Below are 26,016 nucleotides of genomic sequence, written 5' to 3' on the forward strand. Positions count from 1 at the left end.
AGCTGCCCTGCTCCCAGAACCTGGCTGAACATGGTATTTGTCTCACTCCAGGGTAATCTTTGATCTGCCTGCCCGCTTGCCTGCCCAGGCCCACCCGGGAACGGCTGCAGGCAGGAAGAAGTGAACACAGCCCCTCTGGAGGCTGACTGGAACCAGGAAATGTTTGTCATTACACCCTCCCCTTTTCATATAAAATAAGCCTGATTTCTAACTCGGGCCACATGGTCCCAAATAAAATCACTATTCCTTGCCCCAGTGACTTGTCTCTCGATTCATTGGCCTGTGTGCGGCGAGCAGTGTGAGCGTGGACCGGGTAACACCAGTGGGCCCACAGGGTGGCTGCTGGCCCACAGCAGACACTCAGAAGGCACACAGCGCCCAGGGTGGCGGGTCTGGCTGCAGAGCGCCTGGGATCTGAGCCTCCACTCACCCCCGGGTCAAACGCTCGCGTGCAGGACACAGCCTGAATGACCTGGCCTGACTGTCCACGGAAGGCCCGACAACGCTGCACCTTGTTTTGAGGAGGGATTCCCGAGTGTTTCCTGTCTGGAAGCTTCAGGGGCTTTGCACAGCCTGGAGGGCTGTGATAACCGACATCTGCTAAGAGATTCGGGGCTTTTACACTGTAATTAGCCAAGAACCCATGTAACATCCTAGGTGACTCCAACAGTGAAGAGGCAGGAAAGACACACTTTAAGGGATACAAGTTACACCAGGGGAAAAAAAGCACACCTGTTTTTCAAAATTATCTTTTTTTGTTGTGGTGGTGGTGAGTTTCCTCTTTCAAAGGAGCTTACCGACTTAAATTCCAGAAATTCCATTCCTTTGGCCACTTGATAAGCAAAGCAAAGAAGGTCTTCAAAGGTAAGTACATTCAGGTCCTCTTCCTCCTCCAGCCTCTTCTGGTTTTCATATTCAATTTCATCTGTAAAATAGAACTGGTCCTCATTTTCGCCAAAATGCTAAGAGGCTGCCTTCTGGAAGGGGGGTGGGGGCAGCACAGGGGTAGGGAGCTGAGGTACAATCTAGCATCTATACAATAAGCTACAAGGAAATGCTGCACAGCACAGGGACCACGGCTAATATTCTATAATAACTGTAAGTGGAGTGAACCTTTAAAAATTGTGAATCACTGTATTATCCTAAATTTATATAATATTGTATATCATCAGTTACATGTCAGAAAAAGAAAAGTTGCCTTGTGAAATCTTTGTGAGGGCCTCACATACAAAAGCAGCTATTATTCAGGGTTCTGCCGAGGCAACTCCTTCACCCAGCCACCTTTCGTCATCTTTCTTTAAGCACTGAGTGTCCTTTTGGGTAAGAAACATTTGGCTGGATTCACAAAAAGGTCAATGAGTCAGAAAGAGGTCAGAAAACATTTGCAACTTGTTAAAGTCTTCTGATTCAAAGCAGCCGCATTTTTGTCATCAAATTTGAAAACTGGATCACATTCAACTCACTGTAACTGGGTTCAGCGTTCACGCACAATTAAAGAGCACTCACAGAGCAATCTGTCTGAACGTTGACATTTGAATAAATAGACGAATAAACAGAAACAGTGTTTAACCAGCTAAAGATACACTAGATGCAACAAATGAGCAGGGGAGCGTATAGCTTATTCAGCAGCACACAAGCTTGGCATGCACGAGGTCCTGGGTTCAACACCTCCACCCAGAAAAAAAAGACAGCATCAGGAATCCCTCTTCAACAAAAAGAAAATGCTGACTCATAAAGATATAAAAGTTTGCCTTAACCGAATGCTCAAATAATTATCTGAAATTGCCTAGCATTATAAAAATTATAGAATTATAGAGTTTCTTACATTTCACAGGGAAATTAACTTTGTGGGAGACTGTAGTTGACTAACAAGTCTTCTAAGAATTCAGAAGAAATGTTAAAAAAAGAAAAAAAAGGCGCCACGCCATCACATGGTCTTCCTGGTAGTGCGAGGGCTAACCTGTTTGCGCTGGGAACTGCTCGGCCCAGGACGGCTCCCCAGAGAGCCTCTTCGGCTAGAGGAGCCCCTTCCCAGCCCTTGGGTGATGTGTGGCCGCCCGGTGAGGCAGCACTTACAGACGCCCTTCCTCTGCGCTAAGTGGTTTCGTCACATTGTAAAAGAATTACAATCATCTGCCACATTTTATGGACTGTTTGTTCACTTACTGTGCTTGCAGCTAATCCTCTAACAGTCCTATGAGGAAGGTACGAGCAGGCCCATTTTACAAATGAGAACATTGCGGCTTGGCTGTCCACAGTCATCACCCAGAAAGTGGGGCAACCGGAGGTCCCCCCAACTTCTGTCTGACTCCACAACTCAGTACCTCTTCCACTTGCCAGGGAGAAGGATGGCGCTAATTAATTCATGACTTTTTAAAAGAATAACCTGATCAAATAAAATAACCCTCAGTGTTTATTAGTTGAAACAGTGACATGAAATTCATAATATACAAACCATTCAATCTTCACTGCCTTTAAAGCGAATATGCATTAATAAAACCTACAGAAGACATTAGCAAAGAAAAACATGCTGTCACACTTACACACTTTGTAAAAACAGCTAACACACAGACCTCTTGTATCCGTTTCTATTTTAAAGTGCTACTATTTTAGAATAAAATCTTACCTTCGGATTGAAATGAATTCCCATTGAAACCTGAGGCAGGATCTGAGTCCTGGTGTATTTGAACTTCTCTTGATCCAGGCATACTATTTTTAAAAAAAGTTATTTCGTTATTTATGTTCTTCTCTGGAGTAGACATTTTATTTTAAAAAACACAGTTCATCAAAGAAATGAATTCCAATTATAAATGAGCTTTTAAATTAAAAGCATAGCATCAACCTTTCCTTTTTATTTTTTTTGTGGGCATTAAAAACACCTGTGTAACCGAGCTTGCCAGTCCAGCTGGGGTAAGAGGGATCTCTGTTATCTGCATGGACTCCTATGGTTCCAAGAGGATCTCACTCAGTCCTTCCCACAACCTTACGAACTGGGTGTCAAAGTCACATTTTGTAAAAGAAAAATTAATTTGGTGAGATAAATATGATTTGCTGAAATCACAAAGCTGCGAAAGAGTGTGACCAGGACTCCCACCTTGTTCTTGTTTTTGAACTCAGCCCACTCCCTATAACAGCTCATGGAATGCAGATTTTCTGTAGAGACATTTAAGTGTTTCACCATCCCTTTTTCCCCAGGTTGGCCTTTTGTAAAGCTCATTTCCTCTTCCTGTTAAATTAATAATAGTAATAACGCCAACCCCTTTTATGGTACATAATATAGAACTCTTCACCGAGGAATTCTGTATGCATTATACAGTGATTTAATTCATTCCAGTATAACAGTTAACCCCAATTACAATTTCCACACCTTTAGAAAGTGGCTTAATGTTTTCAGACCACAAATATTCCCAAAGTAATTGCTCTGGTGTATCGAATACCCCAGGGACTGGGATGAATCAAAGGCCCTGAGCTGACCAGCGCTGCTGGCACTAACCAAGGAGTGGAGGGTCACAGGCTCTGACTCTCTGTTCTGGCAAACAGGTGACGTTACCGAAGCCTCTCGGTTTGGGAATATGAACTCAGAGGAAAAGGGAAGACTGGTGGAAATGGATTGAGGGCAGCTGCACGAAGATGTGCGTGGAGGTCTCCACGGGGTTCCCAGCTTATCATGCAGAGCCTCTTTCTCAGCATTAGAAGGCTAGAGAGCTGTTCTGAAGCTCATGTGCTGAGAAAACACGGCTGGAATCTCAAACTCATTCTCCAAGTGTCTACCAGTAAAGGATAAAAGTCTCTAAACACATCTGCCTTCAGAAAAAGGGAGCGCTTCCATGTAGGATGGAAACAGGAATGCACTGTGGCTGGAGGAGTCACTCTCACAGAGTGCCTGTGAACTCATTCAGAGGAGGGTGGTCTAGAGCTACCATGTTCAAGTGATTAGTAAGAAATCTCCAAGGATGAGGAAGAGCATCCTACCAAACCCACAGCCCTCTCGGGACCGAGAATCACTCAGGGTCCCACGGATGGCAGAATACACAATGCAGGGCAGAGGGACTATTTGTCCTTGTCATTAGTCAGTCAATCCATCCTCACTTTAAAAAGTCCAGTTCATGAGATTAGAACTCTTTTGTGCAATACTCCCAGGACCTGCACTACTTTCCATGAATATGTCAAGGATTTGGGGAAAAGTGTTCATTCTTTCTGCCAATTCCTATGTGTCAACCAGGAGGCCTGAAAGATCGAATAATGCATCTTTCCCAAGACGGAATCTGTGTCTAGGGTGCGATTAGGTGCAGGTGGACAGAGACCGGCTCAGCTACAGCACCTGCTACAGGAAAGGAAAAGCCTCATTGTTCCAAGTCAACGGGGTAACTAGAGCAAAGATAACTGGCCTTTCTAGTCTTGGAACCCACAGACCACATAATGCCGGACGACGGCCTTTAGAAACTGGCCGGTGAGGGGTGCTGAACCATCTTACTCTGTCTGTTCTATAATCTTTAATTAGGAAACTGACCCAGCATCTTACCTGGAATTGGGGTGTGATTGGAAAGTGGGATAAAAGCTGAAATTATGTTCCTTGAAAATCTCCGTCCACGTCCTGTGAAATTTTTCTCTTTTACTTCTGAGATAGTTGAGAAGATCGCCGTAGCAACAATATTCAAAAATCAGGTAGATTGGTCCTGAAATAGTGACAATTTTATTTACAGGTGTACAAACACCAAATAATTCTTTCAGCTTTCTGTGTAGCAGAAAACATACATGAGCGCTCCCTTCTCCCCTGACTTGGGAAGCGTACCCCTTTCTCTGAACCTCTCTCTTCTTACACTTGAAATTCAATTTCAGCTTTCTGCTCAAATCCGCTTGGAAAGCTGTATCTTCCTGCCTCCCACTTTCCCCCTTGTGGTCCACGTAGCCTCGTCAGTAACCACTGGCCACCCGGATCCTCCAGTTTGCAACTGGGGATGAGATGCTGACTGCACGGGGAGCACTTGGTAAACACAGGCTGATCTGTCGTTTGCCTGAGGAGGAAGAGGTACATCCCTAGTCACCTCTTAAGTTCATCTTCTCTTTATCCCTTCATCCCAGTCCCAGGCTGGCTGTCCCAGAAGGAACAACTGCTGGGCCCATGGTTTGGGTACTTCTAGGCAGAAGTGAGAGAATCAGGGCATGTGCTCCATCGGATTCTGGGAAAGTAAAGTTGGACATGCCTCTTTGGCTGTGCCTCATTTGAAGCAGTCCAGCGGGGGCTGCGGCCAAGCTGTTCAGCTGTCCTCACCGCCGCATCTGTGCCAGTTTCACAGCCGGGGAGGAGAGAGACGCCACAAAATGCACTTGCCGCGTTGATATTGTTTTAAGTAGGTTAGAATTAACTGGCTCATCCCAGTGAAGACAGGCCTTGCCTACACAGACCCACCTGACTACAGGGCACTCAATGTTCTGCCCCACTTGGATTCTAGGGCCCCCACCAGGACTGAGAAAAGGAGAGGAAAATGAGCACAAATGTCCCCTTTGTCTTCAGGCTACAGTGTTCCCGGTTAGGTGTCCCCAGGGGGAACCAGTTACCTGACAGCGTGCACGCCCCCAGCAGGTTCACGATGTTTTCATGACTGCCCAGGTGAGTCATCATTTTGAGTTCAGACATGAGAGCCTCTCTTTCTGAGCTGTCTGCTTTTTCTGTCAGCGGAAGAGCATTACAAATGGAAGGTGGAAGTCAAACAGGTATTTTATGTCTTTTAAAAAAATTAACATTTTTCCTCGGGTCAGAGAAGATTTGCATAAAATTTTAATTTTTTTAATTTTTTAAAAAAGGTGTTCATGGAGTTTATTCATTTTATTATTTCTTTTAATTAATTTGTTTGTGAGGGGGAAGGTAATTAGGTTTATTTATTTATTCTTCGAGGAAGTACTGGGATTAAACCCAGGACCTCACGCTGCTAAGCATGCGCTCTGCCACTGAGCTGCACCCTCCCTCTTTCTTTCTTTCTTTCTTTCTTTCTTTCTTTCTTTCTTTCTTTCTTTCTTTCTTTCTTTCTTTCTTTCTTTCTTTCTTTCTTTCTATCTTTCTTTCTTTCTTCCTTTCTTTCTTTCTCTCTCTCTCTCTCTCTTTCTCTCTTTCTTTCTTTTTAATTTTTTTAATGGCGGTACTGGGGATTGAATCCAGGACCTTGTGTGGTAAGCACGCACTCTAGCACTGAGCTATACCCTCAAAAAAATGTTTAAATGCATAAAATAATACATACATTTGGAATAATAACACCTTGTGTTTTCAGACAGAATTTTAAAGATTTTAGTGTGAAAGCTGAATCAAATAATGTGCCTTTTGCGGGCTGGAACAGCTCAGACCAGGCTACGTAGTCTATATATAGACTATAACATCTAGCAGGGAGCTTGCACTCATCTGTGGCGTGAGAGAAGGCTTCCCTGAGGAAGTGGTATCTGAGCCAAAATCTACAGGAGGAGTGGGAGATAACTGTGTGAAAGAGGAAGCAGAAGGATGGCCTGTGCAAAGGCCCTGAGGTGGGAGGAGGGAGCACGGAGCTCCAGAGGAACCAAGAGATGGCTGCATGCTGCTGTGCAGAGGGTGCAAGGGGAGAGGTGAGCAGCCAAGTTGTCCTGGGAGGTACGGACTGTCCAAGAGAAATTGAAAGCAACTGAAGACATTAAGTAAGAAAAGTGTATGATCTGCTTTGCATTTCATAACCATCACTTGAGCTCCAGTATAACAGAATCCAAAAGGAGGGAAGAGCACACATAGGGGAGCTGCTCGAAAGGCTAGTGAGGCCATTCAGAAGAGCTAGACTTGGACCAGGGGGCAGTAATAGAAATGAAGAGAAAAGAGGACGCACTCAAGAGGCACCCAGCAGAAGACTAGAATGAAGATGGTTGCAAGGATGAGTCAGTCCTAGGCTTCTGGTCTGCCCAATTGCGTGGAATGTGGTTAGTCTTCGGTACCCATAACCAATCAGTGAGAGAAGGAATGTTGATGGGGGGCCAGGGTTGGAGGAGTCCACTCTGGATGAATCAGAGGGACTTTTGAGACTGGCAAACCTTTGGACATAACCTGAAGCTCAGAAGGGAGATGCCACTGTGAGAACCCCTGGGACGTAGGATGGCGTTCCGGGCAGAGCTGAGCTAGCCGATGGTGAGGGCGTGGAGGGAAATGGAAGGAGGCGCAGGAGCAAGCCTTCAGGAACTCGGCACGAGAAACTGCGCGAGAAGATGACGGGCCAGCAGAGGACTGGGACGCAGTCAGAGCAGTGGGAGGAAGACCAGGAGAATACGGCAAGACAGAAACCCAAGGACTGAAGCCTGTAAAGACGGAGAGGACAGGCAGTCGTGCCAATTTCTTCTCAAAGTTCAAGTAACACAAGGACAGAAGAACGCCTGTTAGACTTAGTTCATTGGTGGGGATGTGTCACTGAGCACTCAGCCAAAGCCCGCTTGGGGTGCTCTCAAAAAGAGAGCGATGCTAAGGGGAGGAGCTGGGGGTGGGGGGAGATAAGAGCGGATGAGAAATGGGTGGGAAGTTGTACAGAAGGTTCCAATTCCCTCTTCTACCCAGACTCTGTGTCAAAAGGTAAGACACAAGAGCTGCCTTAGCAATGGCACCCCAAATATTGAAGCTGAAAAAACCTATACAAAGTGAGAGGAGGAAGAAGAGGTGGCATTCTGCATTCATGACTTGCATTTTATATTCATGACTTGGTTGACACTAACCGCATCTCGCTCCCTCTTTAGCTCTGAAACACGGCAAGCGGTAGCCATAAAAATGATGGAAAAGAGGAGGTGGGGGACGGCACCTCCCCGCTCTGTGCATCTCCATGGGTACGTTCCACGTAACCGTACCTTTCAGCATTTTGACTGCCACCTGGATTGAGACTCCTGTTTTACTAATTCCATAGGCGGTTGCATTCATCACTTTTCCAAAAGCACCAGATCCCAGGACCTTCCCTGCAAGATAAACAAGTGAGTGAGTGCACGTCAGTGAGCTCCCGACAGGAACAAAATGCGACAGAAACATTGGGAACATCCTTACCAAATTCTAAATTTTCTCTTGGAAACTCCCATTTGAGATCATATTCGTATTCTCTGAAATCGATGTAGAAGTACTCGTTATCCAGAGAGCCGGTCACCTGCACCATCTGCAGCTGGCTTTCATACCGAAATTGCTTTGGAGATGAAATAAGGAGTCGATTAGCCACAGGGCATTCTCCAGAAGTGGGACACAGTGATGACTTTTTAACCTTCGCTCTTACCTTTTTGTACTTGTGACAAATTAGCATGGTCAAAACCGCAATGAAGGGAAGACAGAGGCCAATCGTTGCATAGAATGAGATGTTGTCCTGGATGAAAGGGAAGGGGCCTGCAACAGAAGAGCATCGCAGAGCAGCGGGTGAGAATTCCTGGGGGACACTGCAGCCCAGGGTGCTCCTTACAGCCTCTCACATGCTCCTAGAGGAACCATTCTTTTCATCCTTACAAGCCCTCTGCAAACATGCTACTCCCCACAGAAAATCAGGCCACATTCATAATAAAGGACGCTTCCTTCCCAGAAAATTCTAAATGATTCTGAACCCACTTAGAAACACCATGTACCAAGGGTTTTAAGAATTGCATCCATTTAAACCCACAGGATACGCAAGTCAGATTAAAGAAAAAAAGAAGTTCATGTTCCCGGAATGAAGATGTCCTGTGAACGTGGAGAAGTTAGTTTGGGGATGCTAAACTGTTCGTGTAGGTGGCTGGGTTTAAGAAGTGCTTAACTTAGGAGGGCTCTGAGAACGGAACCCAAACGATAAAACAGCAGGCTAACGGTAAATGAGGAGATTAACCAAAAGGGAAAATGGTAGACTCCAAATGGCTAAGTCCGCTTCTGGGATCTTTCGGGTGGTAACCACTATACTGAGGGTTTACGTTCCTTCCCACGTCACTCGAATTCGTGGGTCACAATGACGTAAGCAGAAGTCACTCTGCCCTTGAACTATGAAACATATATGTTCAGTGGGGGTTCCTGCCTGACCCCAAAAGCCTTGTCTCACACACTGAACCTACATCCTCTTGTAAAATTCCCCAAATAAAAGTGAACTACGGGGACTAACTTCTCGTGGGGAATTCCTGACGGTGGTGCTTTACAGCAGCGACCGCTGTCTACCTGGGGAGTTTAACAGGATCGTTTCACAAGACGTGCCCAGGGAGTTGTATGCACAGCACTTCACCAGGAGCCCTTTGACGGCCTCACTCATGTTCAGAGTGCTGCTGGACACCCACTGGCCAAACACTTTCCTGTTAGCCTTTTTATTCCAGACTCCTTCTGTGATTTCTTCTGTGCAGCTGAAAAGACAGGGCAGACAGAGAAGTTAGAAGGGGGGCGCCCTCACTGGATTGGGAGTGAGGGCTTCTCGAGTGGGCTCTACCAGAGACGCAGCCATTGTATGTTATCAGAAACAGTTTGTGACCACTTAGAATTATGGTTGACTGGGAAGGTAAGCATGCATGCATGCATGCATGCATGCATGCATTTATTTATTTATTTGTTTATTTATTTATTTATTTAAATTTTGGGGATTTGGTGGGGGGGATAACTAGGTTTATTTATTTGCTTGTTTGTTTATTAGATGGAGGTGCTAGGGATTGAACCCAGGACCTTGTGCATGCTAAGCATGCGCTCCACCACGGAGCTATACCTCCCCGCGGCAGGTAAACATTTTAAATGTTTATCGTTTCTTCTGAAATTGTGTTGATGAGAAAATGTTAATATGTCAGAAAGAGTGTGAGTGTTACATTCTTCTAATACAAGAGACGCCAATGTCCTTATTACTTGGGGGACTTGTCTGAACACTTCTTCCAGGTCCAGGATGGTAACGGGTACCCATCAGAGGAGCAGGAAGCCTGACTTGCCGAAGCCTCGGCGAGCACTTGAGGTTTCCCTGCAGAAGACGACAGGAAAAATAAGATCATGTACTTTCTAGAAAGGGCTTCAAAGTCAGCTTTACATAGGCTGCCCGAGTGCGCCAAGCGGTTCGTGCTTCTAGGAGGGTCTCATGCAGGATGACTGGATGTTCCCTCTTTCCCCTTGTCATGCAGACCTGTGCGGGCAGCCCCACCACCTCTCTGGGGAGCACCCCTTTTCCACTGCTGGGCCCCTCCTGGAGAGAGCTGAGCTGTGGCCCCCTGTCTACCTGCGCCCCTCAAAATGAGTCTTAGCTTCAGGAGAAGCATCTGCAAAAAGTCCAGTGAGATGTACTCTCATCTTTTTATCGACCAAAGACACAAAAAATATCAGAACAACAGCGGGTAACATGACTTTTGGCCTTTCCTTAACATGACCTTTCAAAATACTAAAATCAGTAAAGCCACACACTCAAGCACCTTCGGAGAGGACATGGAATCAGCCTCTGAGCTTCAAAGGATGAGCCCAGAAAGAGATCTGTGTATAAACAAAGCCAGTAGATACGGATTAAAATTTCAAAACACGTCAGCATGTCAAAACAGATTTACAGCATTCCTTCCCTAAGCCACTGCTTAGATCTTTCTGGTCCGCGTTAGTACATAATTAAGGAGTTAAGAGATTAAAATCAAATTTCTTGGCAATTTAACTTACTTCTTATATTCAGCGTGAACGTTTTTGTGAACTGGGCGTCATCATTTTCTGCATGGAATATATATTGTCCTGGCTGGTGTTTATGGTTGCAAAACTTAGATACGCTGTATGAGAAAGAATTGAAGACAGACTTAGTCAGGTTCTCTTAGGAGATGCTGAAATGGGTGGTGGTGGACATGGAAGGCGTCTTCTTGGAGACACTCACTCTCTAAAGTTCAATGGACAGGGAGGTGCCTGTGCGCTCCTGCTGCTCAAAGTGTGGTCCACGGATAGGCAGCATCAGACTCCGTATTATCTGGGACCTTGCTAGAAATACAAAATCTCAGGCCCCACCCCAAATCCATTGACTCAGAGTTTGCATTTTAAGATAATCTAAGTGTGATTCATACGCACATTAAAGGTTGAGAAGTTGGGGCTCCTAAGAGAGACAAGGAGGTTCCAGCCTCTAATCTTTTTTTTTTATTATTTTTTATTTTTTTTTTCCAGCCTCTAATCGTATACACATCCCAGACTAGTCTAACTCCCCAGAAATATGGAAGACCCTCTGTAGGTGGGGGAACCCGTAACTCCCCAGCTTCCTGAAAGGACAGCTTTCTGACATTGGTGCCCTTACATAGTGATTAACAGTGAAGAGGGCTCAAACTCACTGAGTTTGTACAGAAGTCTTTGGGTGTTCTAAGCAGACTCTAGTATCTACTTGAAATGCTCATCCGCCATGCCTACCAGGTATACAGGATTGGGGATTATCCACTGAGCCTACCAGGTACCTGGGATGGTGGATAATACAGGAGGGGTGGGGGACCCAGGAGCTGCTGAACATGCCTTCATGCATTGAAGAAATAGAAAAAATTCCCTTAGAACAAGAAAATCTAAGACTTGTTCAGAAGATACTGAATTAGGCCACTTCCATACAGCCTATTTGAAAAGAAAGACAGACAGACAGACAAGACTATGTATGGGCAAGAAATATAAACAAGAGGAACTGTGTAGGATGCAGAAGACCTATAAGGATGGCTCCTGTCCTCAGACACACCATAAGCCATGTGGGTGGGCAAACCTGCCCACATGGAATAGTTAAAGCATTAAACTGAAGGCCCGCAGACGACCAAAGGCGGCGGGCCAGTGACAGCGAGAAACGCTCAGAGGGCTTCAGAGAAGCAGGAATTGAGTTAAGTCTTCACAGATGAGTTCGTTTTAATGAGAGCAAAGAAAAGACATCCAAGGAGGAGGCAACAGCATGACTTAAGACATGAGATGGGGGAATTCAAGAGGCCACAGGGAGAGCAGTGGGGAGGCCTCTTGGCCGAAACAGGGGTGCACATTGCGATGTAGCAGAAAAGAGGGTCCAACGGGTCAGATCAGGGACCTTGAAAAACAAGCCTAATTATTTAAACCTGATGGAGAAAGCGGGGAGGAGGTGCTGTGGATCCCTGAGCAGGAGAGGAATGTTACCAACACCACTGCAGTTTAGGGTGACGGCAGCGGGAAAGGTTATGGGAGGGACGTCTGGAGGGAGTTGCAGAAATAACCCAGGAAGTCATTCATCCCTTCGTGAATTCACTCATTCATTCTCTGGTCCAGGGTGGAGGCTATTTGTGGCAGGAATCAAGAATACAACAGTGAGTTAGGAAAAGCAGGTTTCTGTTCTCAGGGAATTGACAGTTTGGGGGTGAAGGCAGACAAGTAACTAGCGGCTCTGGGGTAATGTGGGAAGTCCTGGGAGAGGGGAGGGGAGTGCTCAGAGCTGAGAGTTCAGACAACAAGACAAGAAGAGAGGGGTCTAAGGCAGGGGAGATGGGAAGGGAAAGGAAAGAGCCAAGCCAAGAGGCACCAGGAAACAAGAAGCAGGAGGTGCTGGATCCGACGGGGAAGACGAAGGAGGGGACAGAATCCCAGTCGATCCCTGAGAGTCAAACCACACACCTCGCAACTGGTAGAGCAGCTTGGGAGCCCAGGTTTATCTGACACCAACGTTCTGCGTCCTTAGCTCCGACTGTGTATAGTGCCGGGAGATTTCATTTCTCTGACCTACCAAGTGACCATTTCTCAAGCTTTTTGTTTGCCTTGTTAACCAGAAGACTGAAGAACTAGAAGGGAATTTCTTATCTTGACCTACTTCTGGACAAGGAGAAAATGGTTGGTGAAGTGGAAATGACAGAAAGGTTGGTGGAAAGCCAAATGATAACTTTAGGGAGACAGGTAAGTGCAGATACATGTGATTTCCAGACTTTACGAAGGCAGTTTAAGTGGACCAAGAAGAGAAAGATGTAAGCTTCTAAAAGGGAAGGTGTAACTCTCACTGGACAAGAGCCAAAGACCCTGAAAAGGAATAGGAGAGAAAGTAAAAAAGAAAAGGGGAGTCAGTGTGGGTGGTCAGGGACCAGGCCAAAACACCAAGCAATTTGATTAGAAAAAAAAAAATGGAAGAGAAAGAAATCACCAATACAACTATTGATTCTCATACAGCCCAAGGCAAACTGTTTTATAAACTTTTCCCCTTCTAAGGTCTTCTGTGCTGTCCGTTAGGAGCGTGGCTTGCCGTGGGACAGACAAGGCAGCATCGGAAACAGTCTCACTCTTCCAGGTGGGAAATCAGTCACAGAAATAGCCTGAATGTGAAGCTGAATACCCAGGCGGTTCCAAGCCGCTGGTCATCCTGTTTGTGACAGGTAACCCCGGCAAGAGCCACAAGGCCACCGCTGACCCTCCCCTGGAAACTCCGAGGGCGCTAACCAGCGAGGGACGGGGCGTTTCACAGCTTCCTCTTTCCCTCGGGTTTTTCTGAAAATGGCCAGCGGGCAGAGATGGGATGTCAGGAAACTGGAGTTTACAGTGAAATCTCCTTGGTGACTAAGACTGAGATGTCTTCTCATTACAGCTATGGGAAGGGTTTTCGCCTCTGTTACAAGCAAAATGCAGGTGATTTTTATTTTCCATCTAGTGCCCAGAGGGGAGGAGTGGGGAGGGGCTGGTCTTTCCAATGGGTCAAGGAGACATTTCACTATAAAGGGAAGAATGCTTTTTTCAAAGACCAAAGGATGATCAAAGTCAAACCAGAGAACAGAGGATAATAAAGCACGTATGGGGGAAGCTGACAGCTTCTGAAACTGGGGAGCGAGGAGCTGGCAGGACTGAGTGACTTTATCTGGAACTGGGGGACCCCTGATCAGGAGAGCCTGCCCCTCGGACTGCAGGGCGTGGGTGTGGGGGTGGGAGGGAGCTGGGGAGCGGGGTACAGAAGTTGAATCCAACCTGCACACAGTTCTGTCCTGAGTTAGGCGGGGGGGGGATAGCTGCTGAGGGGTTTATATCACTCTGTGTCATCCTGTGCTCACTTTAATTCTACTTCAGGGGAGCGACAAGCCTGGGGAAGTACAACCGTTAAAAACTCAATAGCGAAGCATGGCACAGATCCTAAGGAGGGGTGCACTTTTAAACAATCAAAGAGCATGCCTGTATTTTTGTTTTCTTATATTCTGGGTTTGAGGATCTCACACTTCTGAAATGAGTTGTGTCAAGAGGCAGGACCAAAGTGATGGTTAAAAATGCAGGCTTTGTGATGAAAAAGAGCATGAAAACAAATACATGTGTATATCTGATGACTGAAACATTATGCTGCACACCAGAAATGGACACAAACTGACCACACTTCAATAAAAAAAGAACGCGAAAAAAACCCCAATCAATCAAAAAAAAAAAAAAGCAAGCTTTGAAGCCAACTCTGCCTCTGCCTCTGGATGTGCCCTTGGGCAAGTCATTGAACCTTTCTGTACCTCAGTTTCCTCCCCTGTAAAAATGGAAGACAGTAACAGTATCTACTTTACATCGCTAGAGAAGAACTCTGTTTTTATTAAAGCAGTTTTGTATAAAGCGCCTATAACAGTGCCTAGTATGTAGTAAACATGATATATTTGTTAGATTATCATCACTATGAGGCTTATTAAGTCCAGTAATCATTTTGAATAAAAAGACATTTAGAAGCTTTACTCTGGGGTATACAGGAAGTGAGAAAATTACATAGAAATAAAAAGAAAGATGCAAGAAAAAAAAATCAAATGCCCACCGACAAGTTAGTTAAAATAAAATTTTCGGAAAAGTGGAATCTCATGTAGCCATTAAAATGAAAATATAAATAAAAATATTAACATAGCAAGAGGTGAAATTTTTAAAGTCCAAAATCAGGTGACAAATGGCCCAATTAATACCACGTTTGTACGAAAACCTATACTTACATGTTTCTATTCTGGTGCTTACATACACAAGGCCTGAAATACAATCCCTACAGATGGAGTTTGGGTGTTATTTCTGGGTTTTTTTAAAAAGGTAATTTCAGAAAACAAGAGTGACTGAAAGGTGTGGACTTTGCCCCAGCTGATGGGGAAAGTAACTTAGCCTGGTTCCATACTTCATAAAATAGGATTATGAGGATTAAATGAGATAATGCACATAAAGGACTTTGCACACTGGCACTGGTAAGGGCTCAGAGAAGTTTCTTTTGGTCTCAGTCAGCGGCTGCACATGACGTGGTTAACACCTTGCAGCGGAGGGGCAGGGTTTGGTTGGAGGCTCCTGCTACGTCACTACACCCAAACGTCTCTCCCTCCTTTCTGTATTCACTCGTGGCTTATCTTCAGGGAACAACAACAACAAATCCTCCCAAAGAAATTGAGGACACTCCTGTAATCACCACCACTGATTGATTCGACAGCTTGCTTTTCTCTGCTTGTCCAGAGAAGCCCAGACTTCTCCCGCACTGCTGTTACAGCAAGTGCTCAGGTAATGTCTGCTGTGGGCAGAACTTAGACTTCTGGAGCAGGGAAATTAAATAATTCAGGGAAAAGGAAAACACAGGGACTGAGCACATCTAAGGAGAGTCTCTCAGAAGAAATTACTTAAATAATTATAACATCTGAAGTTATGTGTGTGGGTTTTTTTTTCACCATGAAACAAGGAAAAGCTAAGGCAGACTTGTTTACAATTAAGTCTACAGAGATAAGAAATGATGCAAACTAACAGGTAAAATATCCTAGGATCTTTTCCCAAGACCACGCTGTCAGGACTGCTGGAAAATTATAATTTCATAAAGTGTAAACACACAAAGGCAAGCCCTAATAAACTTTAGTGTAACATTTGAGGAAGTAAATTGGAGAAATGAAGCTGTGAAGGTGGGGAAGCTGAAAGATTTCTGGCACAAACCCTCTGACCACACCTTTTTCAAGAGTACTGTTATTACACAGACTTTTCAGTTACATATAAAAACTTGTGTTGCTTTGCTTGTAAAGTCATCTCTTGCCACATGATTAAAACACTGTACCTCACAGAGAAAATTCAGTTTGACTCAACTGTTGAATCTAGGTGGTGGGTAAAGGATGCTCAATGTACTGTTCTTTGAGTTTGTTAGTAAATTAGAAACTTTTTACAACAAAAAATTGAAAACAACTCAGATTAGAACTTAGTCTGCATCTCTGATCTCAACACAGAGCCTCGTGTGGAGAGCAAAAGACATTTAGAGCACGTGTGTTCAATTTTTTTGTAGTTCATTTTTCTATTCAATATTTTGAGCATCTTTTTCATGAAGAAAGAGGCTCCATCTTGTCTTCACATTGTGAATCAAGCAGCCGCATCACTATCACCAATTAATACCCTAGCTCTTCAAGAACTTTTTAAACAAAATAAACACCAAGGGTTAGGTGTTGTGGTAAGTGCTGTGTGTGTGGTCCTTGCAGTGCAAAGAGGATGCCACTGACTCATCTTTGGCTCAGGCTATGCACTTTGAGTTCTGTAGAAAGGGTGATGATGAATTCACTCATTTATTAATCAGCTGTTGACTGAACAAGGCATTGTACAAAGACAGAGAAATGACAGCACCTCTTCTAATGCAGGTTATAAACTCACCGGTGGGATTCGACACACGAAGAGGTTAACTCTATGGCCAGGTAATTAGGAATGAGCGGTGCACAACACCATCAAAATCAGGACCTGCTGTGACTTATTCATTGGCCACCTCTACAAGGTAATGACTTCTGTCAGGGGTGCAGATGGGGATCACACAATGAAACCAGATTAACTAGCCCACTAGAATGGCCCAAGACCTGTATATCAGAGACACGGTCCTCTAATCAGTGAGTCTGTAAAATCTTAAGGATTGTGCCAGGTGTCACCAGCACAAGTAGCAATGATCTCCCAGGTGGCCCCTGGCATTTAGATGTGCCTGGATAATTGAGAGGGTGGGGGTACTTTATTCACCCTTGTAGCCCCTTACAGCATCAGGCTCATCAAGAAGATATTAAAGGAGTATTTGTTGAACTAAATTGAATGGATCCTCTGTCTCTTTGAATCAGGTTCAAAAGAGAACCCCATAGTGCTCAGGGCTTCTCTGACATGGGGTCACAGTACAAAGGAGGACGGGGAAAGTGACGACACTGATATCCTGGACACAGGTAGTCAACTCAACCGGGAAGAGAGGTGCCGACTCCCTGGCCTTCTGCTTTCCAAAGTCTGATAATAAGGGCTTACGACAAGGGAATGACCCCTCCAAGGCAGCGGTTCTCAACCACAGGCATTTTTCCTCACCAGGGGACGTGTGGCAATGTCTGGAGATATTTTTGGTTATCACAACTGGGGATGGTGGTGCTACTGACACCCAGTGGGTGGAGGCCAGGGATGCCGTTAAATTTCCCACCACTTGCAGGAGAGACCTCAGAACCCAGAATTACCCCGCCCAGGATGTCAGTGGTGCTGCTGTTGAGAAACCCCAAGTCAGGGGATTGTGTGTTCGTCAGCTCACAGGCCAAAGGCTGCGTTCTTAACTACCTGAGAAACAAATGCTTTGAACACGTCAGGAGGTTTCGGTGAGAGAGGGTAGATGGTTCCATGCAAACCCTGCATTACAACTCTTTCAAAAAACGCAAACAAGGGTCAGTTACAGATCACTCCGGGGTATGAACAACAGTGCGGTAATCGCGAGACAAACACCACGAAGAATCAGATGGAAAGGGCTGAACTCTTACTCTTCACCTAGACCCGCGCTGTCCAGTAGGAATATAACTCAAGCCACATATGTACTTTGAAAGTTTCCAGTTAGCTACATAAAGAGTAAAAAGGAGTAAACCGTATTTAATAGATTTATTTAACTCAATTTATCTAAAATCCTACTGTGTTAACATACAATCAAGATAAAACTTATTGAGATATTTTACATGCTTTTTTGCATACTAAGTTTTCAAAATCTGGTGTGCATTTTATAGTTTACAGCACATCTCCATTTTGACCAGCCACAATTCAAGCTCTCAACAGCCATATGTGGCTGGAAGCTACTGGACCACAGAGCACAGATACAGAACGGTGACTGGGATCCCCAGAGGTTCTCATTAAAAATGTAGAATCTGGGCATTATCCCTCAGTTTGGGGTCAGCATGTCTGGAACGGGAGCCAAGAATCCACATTGTTAACATTTACTCAGATGAGTCCTACACAGTTGACTACGGACTCTAAACCATCAGCTGGCTTGAGAGACGACAGGTGCCTGTCAGTCGCTCACAGTCTATCTTGAAACCATGTTATACAAGATTAGTTTTAAGAGATAAGAGGTATCTTAGGCATAGAAAACACTAGAAAGAGTTGGTTTTTGTTTTCCAAAGAGAGAATGAAGAATTTCTCCCAGAAAAGAACCCTGAGTGCAGCTGTACAAATCCCCAGGAAAATGAAATTTCCCTTTATCACTTACCATTGGGCTCTTTCTGCGTTTATTTTTTGAAAACTTAAATCAAGACACGTATAGGTAAGGTTTTCCTGTTTTTAAGGGGTTTTACTTCCTCAATTGTCTGCAAACGTGCTGAGGGAGACTCGCTGTACAGAATAGCACATATTGTTAAACAGGAAGTAACGATCTGGTGACTCAGAAAACGCCACCGAACCATCCTCAAACACACAGCTTTTTTCGTTTTTCGTGTGGTGGGTGTACACTATCTGAGCTGATTAAAGAACTGTTACCCTCGTATCTGCTGCTTGTCTTCTCGCCTTCAGTGTCAAGGTAGTAACACGCAAACTTAGAATACCAAATTGTTCTCGAAGGCGACCAGAAGGGTTGTGCCAAGAATGATGGGTCCCGGGCTTTGCTGGCTCACCTGTACCCGTCATCGAGGCCACTTTGCTCACAAGGAAATGATTTTCGAGAGAAGGTCCATGAGCATCTGATTTGTGGGTACGCTTTAAACCTGACAGAAAAGCAAAACTCTTCATACTGGTCAATTTCATAATCTTCATTTGATTTTGAAGCGTTTATAAATCCCTTTTCTGCAGAAAAAGAGAGGAATTTATAAATTAGAGGATGAGATTCATATGGAAATAGAGTGAGAAGATAAATTTTTATTCATTGGTTTAATGCAAGAAAACTCAGATTTGATGGTCCAACAAGAAACACGGGTCTTGTCCCAGTTACAAGCCTGAACACCTCAGCTCCTGAATCCTCTTAGAATCAGATATAAATAATTGATTCTCTTTCCAAAGAAACATATAAATAAAGCTATAGATTTTTCAGACAAGTTCATGAGGTTGAAGGGCTCCCCTAGCCTTACCAACCAGGGATCCAGCAGGGATCCACTGACAAAATCTGGAAGCCCCTGTCCTCAGCCAGAACGGCTCTCTCAGTGACACATCTTACAGATGATAATCTCAGGGCACAAATGAAAAACAGTCTAGCCAGTGATAATCACAAGGTTTCCTTATGGAACACCTCCTTTTTAGTCTCATAAGAGAATCGCTTCACATCTTGGCATCTTCATGATGACTGAAGGCTGCCACCTATTCTGACATCGCTTGACCTGGGATTATTGTCAGACCCTACACAGCCCACCCGAATTCCACGCATCTAAGTACCTGTCCAGTTCAGCCACTGCTCTCTGCCCTCCCCCGCACCCCCCCCCCCAGTTAGTTCTTAGAACAGGTGTTTACTGAGGGCTGATTTTGTCTGGCTCTCTGTCAGGTCTGGGACTACAAGAATAGAAGGGATTGTCCCGGTCTTTGGGAAACTTCCAGTCAACTGGAAGACAAAAATCCATAGAGGGTCGCCCTACAACGTGGTGAGACGGTGGCATTCAAGCGGGCACGGTTCAACTGGAAAAAAGAAGGAAGGGGGCAGCTTATTTTCATCCATATTCAGTTTCTTCCTCACTTTTTGATACTAACATAATGCTGAAAGCAGAACTTGCAGTATGTACCCCACATTGCTCTCTAAAACGACTAAAAACATGAGCACAGGTTGTGCGAGCGGCCGGCATTACCTAGGATGGTGACCAAAGCTGATTTACTGGGATGCTCTGAAGAGGAACAAGTGTAATAGCCAGTGTCGTTTCTTCCCACTGATGATACAAAAGCAAACAGAATCCGTATCATAGTTCTGTTTGTGGAATAGGTACTCATCTCAAAGTAGCTGCCCTAGATTTTAATAAAACAGAGTTTGAATTGAATGGTTTCCACCTGGACTCTTGGTTCATCTTTTCTGCATTTTCAGGATGCAAACTCATCATCTCACCTTCTCCAGTGCTTTGTTCTCTAACTCCCAGGTGAGCCCGAATCCGTGGTTTACATGAACCGCTTTGCACCTTATCCACAAGGGTTCCCCTACTTTAAGAAATAATTGTGGTGGTGTGGTCTGAGGAGTTTGGTTTAGATCTAGGAGACGAAAACATCCCAGGTAAGAAAAATGTGCTTTTTCCCACATCACAAAATATATCCTTAATATCCCACAGAACAGAGATTGTAAGGTCATCTCAAGGTTACGACCCATCTCAAAAGAAACGAGTCTTTCAGAGATTGGCTTGTCTCTTAGGCAGAGAAGGACTTACAGAATCCTTAATATTGCCCTGGAAATGGCCTGAAGGAACTATACAACTTCTGAAATTGAACAATGGCCCAAGGACGGACACTTAGTCCTAGATGGTCGCTAAGGAACAGTCACTGAAAACAGAAGGGCAGGATATAATGGTCGTACCTATAGTAAAGAGCTTGGTGCACTCCCTGCCCAGCTCATTTCTTGCACAGCACCTTATATCTGTTCCAAATAACTCATGGAGGACGCTCTCCTCCTTTGTAACAACAGCTGAGCTTTCTCCTTTACAGCTGCAATTAAAGAAATAAACGTCAGTTGATTAAACATCTTTTAAAATTACAAACGGAAGCTCAGGAGTAGAACAAAGTTAAAGATTCTAGAGCTTAAGGGCCTGGGGACAAGGGCAAAGACGACAGCAGGCCGAAATGTTAACCAATCAAAATCTACGGCGCCAGCCCAGAGCTCGTAAGGGAACTGGCCAGTCACTTATCACCTTGACCAATGAGAATAACCCAAGAGAGGATCACATAATAAACGGGTTTAAAAGGTTTTGCGTTTGGTGACCTTTTTTTTGTTGTTGTTTCAAGACAAAGAATGGAAGAATTGAGATGAGACTGAAAAAGGGGGCGGGGGGAGAAAGAGAAAATGAAGAAAAGGAAAAACATGATGAGGTTTTAATACTGCTTAACGAGGTGCAGCTCTGAAGCTCTGAAGAGGACAACTGGTGAGAGGGAGAGGGGCCAGAGTTCCCAGAACTACGAGAGGAGGGGGGCGAGGTGTCACTGGAGGGAAGCGGCCACACCCGGATTTGCGGGACCACCTGCCCCTCCCGCCTCCCTAACCATCACCTTCCCAGAGCAGATTCGGCTATCGGAATCTGCCTGAGGTCACTTTTCTCCTCTTTATCACTTTAGTCAAGTGTCTTCTTTTCTTTGTTCATGTATTATTCCTTGAGGGTTTTTTTTAATTAGAAGAGAACAATAATTGTGAACATTATAGAAATGCAGAAAATGCATTATGGAAATGCAGAAAACCCCAAAGAAAAGAATTTTAAATTGCCCATATTCTTAGCAGCCAGAGAGAACAACTGTCAGTATTTAGCGGTGTGTGGCTTTTCAATATTTTTTTCCTATGCACATATTACATATATATCTACATGTAATCACTTTTGCCTTTAAAATTTGGGATACCATTCATATCACTTGGTAACCTGATTTTTTTTTTTACTTTTTCTCCTTTTCTTTAGTCCCATTTTTCAATAAAAGTTGTTTAGTTGATTTTAATTAGTTCAAAAGGCATGAACCCTTACTTTGTGAACACCTAGCTATGACACGTATGAAAAACAAAAGTAAACATTCATATGGTCCTTACTACCTACCAGGCACTGTTCTATGTGCCTCACAAGTATCAATTCATTTCATCATCACAGCAATTTTATTTACTGATTTTTTTCATAGCGATTTTATAAGGTAAGGACAGCTACCATCCCCATTCTTCTGATGAGGTGAAGAGGGGTTAAGCAACTTGTCCAAGGCCACCCAGGCAGATTCTACATCCTTAAACAATCATATTAAACTGCTCTTCCAGAATAAACAGAATAATCACAAACATTTATTCACAGATTTCTTACTTACAGGGAATTATGCACTGAAATCTATACCTCTCTTTTTCTCCAACCAGATACTTAAAGAGCCGACAATCCTGTAACTTAAAAAGTGCTTTTATTTGTGTTGTGTGGTATCCAGGGAGGGTCCTAGAGGTCAGTGACAGGACAGACAAGGAGTCCCGGAAGGCCTCCTCGTGAAAACACCCCACCATCCTCCCCGGGAAGTCCATGCTAACCATTCTGTAAACAGCCAGAGCCTGCTGTTGACATGGTGACAAACTGCACATGCAGACCGATGTCAGCTTCATTAGAGAAAGGCCGAGAAAGGAAGGTGTAACAGCAGGTTCCCTGCAGGTGTCATACCTGTCACCCTGGGACTCGCAGAACACCCATTCCACGGTCGGTTCTGGAGTGCCCTCAGAGATGCAGACCAGGGCGTCCTGATTTTCCAGTTTTTGAAAGTAAGGTCTCCTTAATGTGTAAAGCAGTGTATCTAAAACATCATAAACGATTCACATTTTAATATTAAAAAAAGTTGTCTCAGCAGCTCCCTCAAAATAAAGAACTCTACATTGTTAAGAAAAGTTAATATTTTATACCATAGTAGTGTCTTCTGCTTCACTCCAAATATGCATAATAGTATAGTGCTTCTTCGCCAATGTTTAAATTCAACTCTGGCTGAAATGTCAACTTCAGCATTTATTCTCTTAGCTAATTTCTTTGGGTATTTTATAAATTCAAAGACAACAAAAGTTAAGTGGAGCGAAGCTGTGTAAAAATACAAGTATTGGTACGCAGAGGAAAGAGAAAACTAGAAACAACACAGTTTAAAACACATCCTTATTTAGTGTGAGACCCAACTTTCCTCCTGTAATTTTATCTAGAACTAAGCAGAAATACAACCATTTAGAAATGCAGAAACACAGTAGGATGGAGTTGAAACTGGAAAAGAAATGAGAGGTTTAGTTTGGCCTCCCATTCACGGTGGACCATCACACCTCTCCCCTCCCTCACCTCCCTGCCTTGCACTCCCCACCCTGCGTGCGTAATGTGTAAACTCTCTCCTTCTGCCCCGACCCCTCAGGGACAGGAGATCACTACCTCCCAGAGTAGATCCTTCCATTTTTCAGCAAACTTTTTTTTTAAAGAAAGTTTCCCTATGCTAAATGTCAGTCTTCCTTCTTAATATAGTTTTAAAATAGTATATAGTACTTTATATATATATATACATAAATACATATGTGTATATATATACACAAAATAATATATGAAGAGTAAATTTTGAAGCAGGATAATAAAAACGAATACTGGACTGATGGTCAACGTAATAACCAGAAGAATAATAAATGCCCTTGAATCTACTTCAGTGCATCTCCCCATCTCTTGACCCTGGGTACGCATTAATCTGAATTTGTTTATCATTCTCACACGTTAAAAAAATGTTTTCACCACATGGCTGTGTAGCTTTAAACAACATATTGGTTTGTTTTGTGTGTTTTTGAGGTTCAACACGGGGCATGACTCAATATGCAGTCTTCTACAACTTCAGTTTTTCATCCAACTTTATGTTTTTAAGATTCACCCACAGTTTTGTACGTGGCTATGCTTAATTCCTTTTGTTACCGCCACGTGGGATTCCATTGGTGAACAGATCACAGTTCATGATTCCATGTTCTTGCTGAGGACATTTGTGTTGTTTCCAGGGCTTTGTATCCCACAGTGGTGCTATGAACACTGCACACTTCTGCCAAGTGTGTAAGTTTCTGTAACAATACACCTGGGGGTGGAGGTGCTTCCTACGGTATGAGAACTTCAGCTTTACACATAGTAACAATTTGTCTTCAACAATCTGGTGGGTCTAAAATGATACCTGATTGTGGCCTTAATTTGCATTTCTCAGTGATTTAATATGACTTAACTTAATATGCTGACTGACAATCGTGAAATACCTGCTCATGTCTTTTGTTCACTTCTCTACTGTTTTTTCTTATTGATTTATGGAAGTTCTTTACCTATTACAACTCTTCATCCTTTGTTGATCACGTGATTGCAAACATCTTTTCCCATTTTGTGGTGGTTTTTACTTTCTCTCCCTGAAATTTCTGACTATTGGTCCCAATTCTTCCCTCCAGAGCAAAATTTTTTAAGTGTAGCTTTGCTTCCACATGAAAATCTTTCAAATATTTAAAATCAAATAGGCCAAGGGAGACCATTACCATCGAAGGTGTTTTAAGCAGTTAGCCCAGGTCTCCTGACTCATGCCTGGAGAAATTCCCCTGCACTCCCTGAAATCGACCTTCTCTCCTCAAAGCAGTCCCTTCTCTCTGCTAAACATTCTTAATTCCCCCGGCAGCTCCTAATATAAGGAATCACAAGTTCTTCACTCTCCTGGTTGCTCTGTTTTGTCAATATTCACCTGAAAAAAAAATGTAGAACTGAAAATAATAATTTTCTATTAATTTCCTTAACCCAGACATTACATTTTCATGAATGCTGCCAAAGTTCAGATCTCCTTTTTTTAGCAATCATGTCAAACTGCTGGTTAACACTGAACGTGTGGGTCACTAAAGACTTCCCTCTTTTTCAAGTTGACTGTTGCCACGTCTCCCCCACCTGATGTTTTAGACCCCCACCACCCAGCAGTGTGTTAAAAATAGTCACAATTTACTTGAATGATCGTTGTGATATTTGTACTTTGTAAATCTTAAGTAAAAAGTCACCCGAAAGATAATAAAGACAACAGATGCCCACTTACTCTACACAAACTCAAATATAAACACTTCGCAAAAAAAAAAAAAAAAAAAAGGAGAGAGAGAGAAAGAGAGAGCAACAATCTCATTCTCTTTCCATGTGAGGACTTACTGTCCCACAGAAGGGAGGCGGGGACTGGGGAGGGGACCGGGAATTAGATCAAAATCGAAGAGAAACGAAGGGGGCCCTCTTGACTTTTGACCTTCTAGGACCCTGGTCTTACAAATCTCGGAGTAATCGTAGGACTTTTCAAGACAAATTTTGACCAGTTTTGATTTGGCCTGAGCTTTGCCTTACAGGCTGACTTTGGAACCTAACGCACTACCCCGTCCCCCCTCCGCCCCCGCCCCATCAGATGACACTCCTGGGAGTCTAAGCGACCAGGAGTCCTCTGCCGATAGCAGCCCTGACCTCAAGACCCAGTGCAGTGACGCCAGGTTTAGACCTGGCTACGCTCGGCCTCTGGCTGTGACCCCACTTCCACGCCTCCCCGTTTATCTCCGCGCGCAGGACACCCTCCGCAAACGGGAGCCGGGAGCCGTGCTGACCCCGAGCCCGGGCCCTCTGCGGGCTGCACCCACCCGCCGCTGTCACTTCGAGGCGCTGACAAGGGAGGGAGCGGGCCTGGCAGGTCGTGCCAAGGTGCAGCCGGCGGGCTTGATTTAAAATGGCATAAACCCAGAGTTCCCGGGCCCTGCCCTGGCCCCCGCCAGCACTGGGGCCCATTTGAATGCCCCCACCTCCAGTCCTCGTTTGTCCCTGAGATAAAGCAATCAGCGGGCTCGGGATCGAGTCCGGGCAGCCCCTGGGTCTGCGCGTAACTGGGCGGAAACCAGCAGAAGCCAGGAGACAGGCAGGCGGTGGTCCCGCCACCTGCACCACGGCCTGCCTGGGTGAGAATGTCTGCATTGCTCCTGACGCTCTGCGCAGCGATCTGGCATTTGTATGAACACATCAGGGACACGTATTCAAATTTGATTTTTAATTTGCAAAAATTAAATAAAATGAAAATTTGGCCCCCAGACACACTGGCCACATTTCAAGTGTTCAAAGGCCACACATGGCCAGCGGCTGTCAAGCAGGCACGTTCTCACCCTCAGAGGCCTCTGTTGGATGGTGCTAAGATCTTGCCATCCTGGGAGGTGTTTATTTTCACCCCCGTTTTACAGATCGGAAAATTGAGGCTCAGAGAGAACTACCAGACGTGCCAAACAAAGGTGGTCCTGTCAGATC

General features: G+C 44.5%; 1 protein-coding gene across 2 annotated transcripts in view; it reads right to left on the reverse strand.

The window, feature by feature from the left end:
• The window catches only part of FLT3 (fms related receptor tyrosine kinase 3), a 61,164-nt gene that overhangs the window by 8,743 nt on the left and 26,405 nt on the right, over positions 1-26,016 (reverse strand). For both annotated transcript variants that reach the window (XM_072937359.1, XM_072937358.1), the window contains exons 5-19: positions 22,396-22,525; positions 20,589-20,716; positions 20,130-20,269; positions 19,879-20,032; positions 18,724-18,892; positions 10,598-10,701; positions 9,815-9,923; positions 9,149-9,327; positions 8,253-8,359; positions 8,033-8,165; positions 7,843-7,947; positions 5,560-5,670; positions 4,523-4,676; positions 2,627-2,709; positions 798-925 (exon numbers count right to left, since the gene is read on the reverse strand). In XM_072937359.1, the coding sequence (XP_072793460.1) occupies positions 798-925; positions 2,627-2,709; positions 4,523-4,676; positions 5,560-5,670; positions 7,843-7,947; positions 8,033-8,165; positions 8,253-8,359; positions 9,149-9,327; positions 9,815-9,923; positions 10,598-10,701; positions 18,724-18,892; positions 19,879-20,032; positions 20,130-20,269; positions 20,589-20,716; positions 22,396-22,525 (1,934 nt within the window). The remainder of the gene's footprint in view (positions 1-797; positions 926-2,626; positions 2,710-4,522; positions 4,677-5,559; positions 5,671-7,842; positions 7,948-8,032; positions 8,166-8,252; positions 8,360-9,148; positions 9,328-9,814; positions 9,924-10,597; positions 10,702-18,723; positions 18,893-19,878; positions 20,033-20,129; positions 20,270-20,588; positions 20,717-22,395; positions 22,526-26,016) is intronic.

Source organism: Vicugna pacos, chromosome 14 (assembly GCF_048564905.1).
Source record: "Vicugna pacos chromosome 14, VicPac4, whole genome shotgun sequence".
Taxonomy (NCBI): domain Eukaryota; kingdom Metazoa; phylum Chordata; class Mammalia; order Artiodactyla; family Camelidae; genus Vicugna; species Vicugna pacos.